The sequence below is a fragment of the Oncorhynchus clarkii genome, chromosome 6 (assembly GCF_045791955.1).
Source record: "Oncorhynchus clarkii lewisi isolate Uvic-CL-2024 chromosome 6, UVic_Ocla_1.0, whole genome shotgun sequence".
NCBI classification, from domain to species: Eukaryota; Metazoa; Chordata; class Actinopteri; order Salmoniformes; family Salmonidae; genus Oncorhynchus; species Oncorhynchus clarkii.
Window position 1 is genome coordinate 4,051,790 of NC_092152.1, and position 7,107 is coordinate 4,058,896.

The 7,107-nt window shown below is 40.6% G+C and overlaps 1 protein-coding gene across 1 annotated transcript in view; it reads right to left on the bottom strand.

Moving 5' to 3' along the window:
* The window catches only part of LOC139410560 (chondroitin sulfate proteoglycan 4-like), a 65,094-nt gene extending 58,352 nt beyond the window's left edge, over positions 1–6,742 (bottom strand). Inside the window, exon 1 of the mRNA XM_071155849.1 lies at positions 6,447–6,742. Coding sequence (XP_071011950.1) covers positions 6,447–6,540 — 94 coding nt within the window. The 5' untranslated portion in view covers positions 6,541–6,742. The remainder of the gene's footprint in view (positions 1–6,446) is intronic.
* Positions 6,743–7,107: the final 365 nt, after the last annotated feature.

Here is a 7,107-nt window from a genome sequence, read left to right on the forward strand (position 1 = left end):
GTCAGTCCAACATCCCATAGTGTCCTGTCTACCAGCCACCCTGATGTTACTGTCAGTCCAACATCCCATAGTGTCCTGTCTACCAGCCACCCTGATGTTACTGTCAGTCCAACATCCCCTAGTGTCCTGTCTACCAGCCACCCTGATGTTACTGTCAGTCCAACATCCCATAGTGTCCTGTCTACCAGCCACCCTGATGTTACTGTCAGTCCAACATCCCCTAGTGTCCTGTCTACCAGCCACCCTGATGTTACTGTCAGTCCAACATCCCCTAGTGTCCTGTCTACCAGCCACCCTGATGTTACTGTCAGTCCAACATCCCCTGTGTCCTGTCCACCAACCACCCTGATGTTACTGCCAGTCCAACATCCCCTAGTGTCCTGTCCACCAACCACCCTGATGTTACTGTCAGTCCAACATCCCCTAGTGTCCTGTCTACCAGCCACCCTGATGTTACTGTCAGTCCAACATCCCCTAGTGTCCTGTCCACCAACCACCCTGATGTTACTGTCAGTCCAACATCCCCTAGTGTCCTGTCCACCAACCACCCTGATGTTACTGTCAGTCCAACATAAATAAGAAGTGCCTGTTCTATGTACCACGATGAAGTCCCACGCTTCGAGGGTTCAACGCACACAACGTCACCTTACATAATCATAATAATACTTGTGTTTTATACAGTACTTTTCCAAGGACCCAAAGAGACGTTTCAGGTTTTTGTTTTCACCCAAATAAAATGTGGTGTTGTAAGTTGTTCTGGGCATTGAGGAGCCTATACGCGTTAAATCACAGGGTTCGTACGGCCAAAAGGCGAGTTAAGAGGCATTAGCTGTGTACTACTGACCCCTATCCATTCTTCTGCTAAACGTGTCAACTCACAGCTTGTACTTGGTCCAACTCATTGCTTTTCAATTCATGTATTATTGAATAAATCCATTACAGCACAGTGTCATATTGAACAGACTAGCAGGCCGTGTAAATGAGGCTGTGGCCTTGGACAACCCTCTTTTACAAGAGCGGTAGATCAAACGGTGGCATCTATTACAGGCTGAGTTAGTAGCTTTCCTTGTTCTTCTTTGTCTAATAAAGCATGAGGTCAAACACACAGTATTGTTGGCGTACAGTCAGCAAGGCAATACAGTATACCCAATACCAGTGGAGGCTCCTCAGAGGAGGAAGGGGAGGACCATCCTCCTCAGTGAACTTCATAAAAATGTTCATTGTAAAAGAAAAATGGATGAAACTATACTAAATATATTCACGTCACCAAATAACTGTTTAAAACACATTGTTTTGCAGTGAAGGTCAACAGTAACCTCAACAGCACTCTGTAGGGGAGCACCACGGTGTAGCCGGAGGACAGCTAGCTTCCTTCCTCCTCTGGGTACATTACACCTAGGAGGCTCATGGTTCTCACCCTCTTCCATAGACTTACACAGTAATTATGACAACTTCCGGAGGACGTCCTCCAGCCTATCAGAGCTCTTGCAGCATGAACTGACATGTTATCCACCCAATCAAAGGATCAGAGAATAAATGTAGTACTGAAAGCATAAGCTACAGCTAGACAACACTGCAGTGTATAACATGTGGTGAGTAGTTGACTAAAAGAGAAAGAGGAGCAAGAGAGAAATAGAGAGAGAGAAAGTGTAATTTTTTTTCACTTTCAGTTTCACTTATTTAGCTAGCAAATGTAGCTGCTCAAACAGAGGGATGCTATGTTAGCTAGCTGGCTATAACAGAGGGATGCTATGTTAGCTAGCTGGCTATAACAGAGGGATGCTATGTTAGCTAGCTGGCTATAACAGAGGGATGCTATGTTAGCTAGCTGGCTATAACAGAGGGATGCTATGTTAGCTAGCTGGCTATAACAGAGGGATGCTATGTTAGCTAGCTGGCTATAACAGAGGGATGCTATGTTAGCTAGCTGGCTATAACAGAGGGATGCTATGTTAGCTAGCTGGCTATAACAGAGGGGTGCTATGTTAGCTAGCTGGCTATGCCTTTCCAACACAACACTGGAACTCTTCCCAGTCAAGCTAAGCTTTTGGTATTAGTAATTTATTGCCACCTGGGGCCTGCTGGTGTAACTGACTATACACAAACGTTACTGCATGATTGTAGCAGGTTTACTAACGCGTTAGTTATATTAGCTATGCTGACTATGACCTTACTTTAGCTAATATGGTGACAACAACGTAGGCTGTTTGTAGAGGTTTGGCTTGGAAAGGTTTTTTCGACTGGTAACATACAGCTGATGTGTTGTTGATTGAAGTCCACAAGCGAAGGGAAGAGAAGGAATACAACGTGGCTTTTATGAGAGTGAACTGTGTTTACGCGTTATCAGGGGTGTATTCATTCCGCGATTCCGTTGAAAAACGTTTCTTAAACGGAAGGAAACGGGGATAAATACCTGAATTTGTCCAATGGGAACTCTGGTTTGCAACTGTTGGACTAATGATTACACCCTAGATCAGCTAGATGCAAACAAGAGTGTGCAAGGAGGTATTGAATGTCACCGTCTGTCACCTAAAATGTGTCTCTCGACCTGTGTGCCCCTACGTTGTAAACTTTCATTCATAGGTTAGGTTGTAGCAACCTCATGATGGGTATAGGGAACATTCTAGTATCATGTAGTAGCCTAAACCTGTCGCTGTTACATTGAACTGGGCGAATGGTATTAAACGGCAATGACCGCCACTGCCCAATACAGTATACCCAATACAGTATACCCACTACAGTATACCCACTACACTATACCCAATTTTCAATATACCCATTGCAGTATACCCACTACAGTATACCCACTACAGCATACCCAATTTTCAATATACCCATTGCAGTATACCCACTACAGTATACCCACTACAGTATACCAAATTTGCAGCATACCAAATTTGCAGTATACCCACTACAGTATACCCACTACAGTATACCCAATTTTCAATATACCCATTGCAGTATACCCACTACAGTATACCCACTACAGTATACCAAATTTGCAGCATACCAAATTTGCAGTATACCCACTACAGTATACCCAATTTTCAATATACCCCTTGCAGTATACCCACTACAGTATACCCACTACAGTATACCCAATTTTCAATATACCCATTGCAGTATACCCACTACAGTATACCCACTACAGTATACCAAATTTGCAGCATACCAAATTTGCAGTATACCCACTACAGTATACTCAATTTGCAGTATACCCACTACAGTATACCCACTGCAGTATACCCACTACAGTATACTCAATTTGCAGTATACCAACTACAGTATACCCACTACAGTATACCAAATGTTCAATATACCCATTGCAGTATACCCACTACAGTATACCCACTGCAGTATACCCAATACAGTATACCCACTACAGTATACCCACTACAGTATGCCCAATACAGTATACCCACTACAGTATAGCAAATGTTCAATATACCCATTGCAGTATACCCACTACAGTATACCCACTACAGTATACCAAATTTGCAGCATATCAAATTTGCAGTATACTCACTACAGTATACTCAATTTGCGGTATACCCACTACAGTATACCCACTACAGTATACCCACTGCAGTATACTCACTACAGTATACCCACTGCAGTATACCCACTACAGCATACCCACTACAGTATACCCACTACAGTATACCCACTACCCAATACAGTATACCCACTACAGTATACCCACTACCCACTACAGTATACCCACTACAGTATACCCACTGCAGTATACCCACTACAGTATACCCACTACAGTATACCCACTACAGTATATCCACTGCAGTATACCCACTACAGTATACCCACTACCCACTACAGTATACCCACTACAGTATACCCACTGCAGTATACCCACTACAGTATACCCACTACAGTATACCCACTACAGTATACCCACTACAGTATATCCACTGCAGTATACCCACTACAGTATACCCACTACCCACTACAGTATACCCAGTACAGTATACCAACTACAGTATACCCACTACAGTATACCCACTACAGTATACCCACCATAAGTCTGATTCTGCCTTCAAGAATACATTATTACCGTTATTCACAATCATTTGATTTGTTACCCCACGTTTTTCAGGGGTAACGCTTCTGCAAATTGGCCACTCAATTTATCAGGGGTACGTTCAGCGGGAACGTTTTGGAAAGATTTTGATAGATAGAAATAAAAAACGTGCCTCTCTGACATGTAGAATAAGCAATCAATGTGTGGCTCTATTTGTATGTATTTCTATCTGCAAAGTTTGACCATGTTTGGCTGCTGAACGCGGCCATGAGACCTAGGTCGTAATATGTTTTCCTTGTTTCCCCCCCCCCCCCCCCCATGCTGTTTAATCAGATTCTTGATATGCCACACCTGTCGGGTGGTTGGATTATCTTGGCAAAGAACAAGATGCCTCACTCTCAGAGAAATCAGTAGTACTGCTAGGTTTTACACAGTAATAATATATATCTGCCTCACTCTCAGAGAAATCAGTAGTACTGCTAGGTTTTACACAGTAATAATATATATCTGCCTCACTCTCAGATAAATCAGTAGTACTGCTAGGTTTTACACAGTAATAATATATATCCTCCTCCCTCTCAGATAAATCAGTAGTACTGCTAGGTTTTACACAGTAATAATATATATCTGCCTCACTCTCAGATAAATCAGTAGTACTGCTAGGTTTTACACAGTAATAATATATATCTGCCTCACTCTCAGAGAAATCAGTAGTACTGCTAGGTTTTACACAGTAATAATATATATCTGCCTCACTCTCAGAGAAATCAGTAGTACTGCTAGGTTTTACACAGTCTAATGTAACAAATAACTAATTTTTTTCTAAAGACATTTTTAAAATTGTACATTTGTGACATCAATACTTTAAAAAAATATTCTATACAGTAATATGACATCTGTTTTTAAAAATAACATGTACATTAAACATTTGAGTAATTTAGCATATGCTCTTATCCAGAGTGATTTACAGTAAGTGCATTCATCTTAAACTAGTTTAGTGAGACAACCATATACCACAGTCAAATATACAGGGTACGAACATTCCATCCGAGTTAAATAATGGATAATATAGCATTTAGCAAAACAAAAACACATTTTAAATACAGATCTAAAATCTATGAATTAAACATCTGAAAACATTACTATTTTACACACACACACACACACACACACACACACACACACACACACACACACACACACACACACACACACACACACACACACACACACACGATGGTACTCATAAGCAAAAAAAAAATGATGAAAAAAAAAACAAACACAAATGTGAAAAAAAAACTCTTCATCTAGATTACTCCCATTCCATTGACTAAATACATGATACAGCTGCCTAATGAAAGTTTTTAATCTTAAACTACTTTAGTGAGACGACCACAGTCAAATATACAAACATGCCATCCTAGTTAAATAATAGATAATATAGCATTTAGCAAAACAAAAACACATTTTAAATACAGATCTAATGAATTAAACATCTGAGAACATTACTATGTACTCCCATTCCCCTTGATACAGCCGCCTAATGAATGTTTGCTTTAACTAGAAAAAGCTTCTATGTATTAGAGTATGTGTAATCATAGGGAACTAAATCAAAGATGTCACTAATTACTTTCCATGGGCTCTTTATTCCAGTCAGACCAGGGTGTACCTCCCAAATGGCACCCTATTCCCTATGCAGTGCACTACCCATAGGGCTATGGTCAAAAGTAGTGCACTACAGTATAGGGAATACGGTGATTCACCTTTGGGATGCACTGCCCCTGCTATCTATTTCTGTCTATTTCTCTGGGTTCATTTCATTTTCAGTAATGTAATTTTTGGATGTTTTCAGTTCAAGAGTTCGGATTCATTCTGATGATTCTGTGTTATACAATGTGTCTTCGCTGTGCAGTACAGTATATAACATGCGGACAATGTTTCCTTTATAAAATAATTAATTTGTGTGTAGCCATGGACAACCCTCAGGGCAGTTTTCTATTCTGAAAGTGATACCTTTGGTTTTTTAATTGAATTGTTGAAATGCTGGATATAATCGATTTCTTCATCACGCGTATAACTTATGCTATTATATCTTTATAACTCAATATTGAGCTGTCATTGGAAGACACATAGCATCAAGTCTGGTATTGCCATTATCAAACTGTAATTATAAGTCTTGACTTGAATTAGATTTTATTCGGAGTGAGCTCAGGACCAAAGCCCAATTGTGTTCTTTTCTCGCACTTAACCAAAACACCGTCAAAGTTGAACGTGATAACGCTTAAACATACATTCGTGAATTACAGTGTCAAACACATATATACACACCACCTAAAACACGATGTATACAGATTGCAATCCATCTCTGATCCTCGGTGGGGGGAAAAAGTCGAATTATCAGAGATCTTACCTCCCATTGCCAGGTCGCTCGTAAACGACACCAACAACGCCGCGTAAAAACACAGCTTCTTTGTGCTTCTTGTAGAGAATTTCATGTTTTCCATTCGGAAATATTATCCAAGGTTTAGTCCGGCCGTTACATATTTGCAGATTGGGTGGTCTTGTTGAGATTTCGGTCACGTATTCGACCACTTCATTTACAAGTTAACCTACCCTCCCCACTTCTTTTCAACTAAGCAGAGAGAGAGAGAGAGAGAGAGAGAGAAAGACCGTGCAGACACTTGGTGAATTCTGTAACTCCGCCTTGTGTGTGTGTTTTTTGTGTTCCCCCTCCTTATACCACCCTGCGATATACCTTAGCAGTGGGCTACTTTGAACATGGGGGAAAAAAATATATTTTAGATTAGCATGAGCCCATTTACTAGGTCAAACTAATAGAGAGTAGGGTTTAACAACTCTTGATTTTGAAGGGCTTTGAGAGACTGTCCCTCATAGACCCCACCAGACGGATCTATTTGTACCAGCTGTCACAGCTGTTCCATTAAACAGTTTCACATAGATTAATAGGCTCTAGGCTTCATTTCCAACTATAGATCAATAGGTTCATGCTTTCCTATTTATGTTCCCATTAATATTTTTTTCTGCAACATTAGACAGAAGAAAAAAAAAGA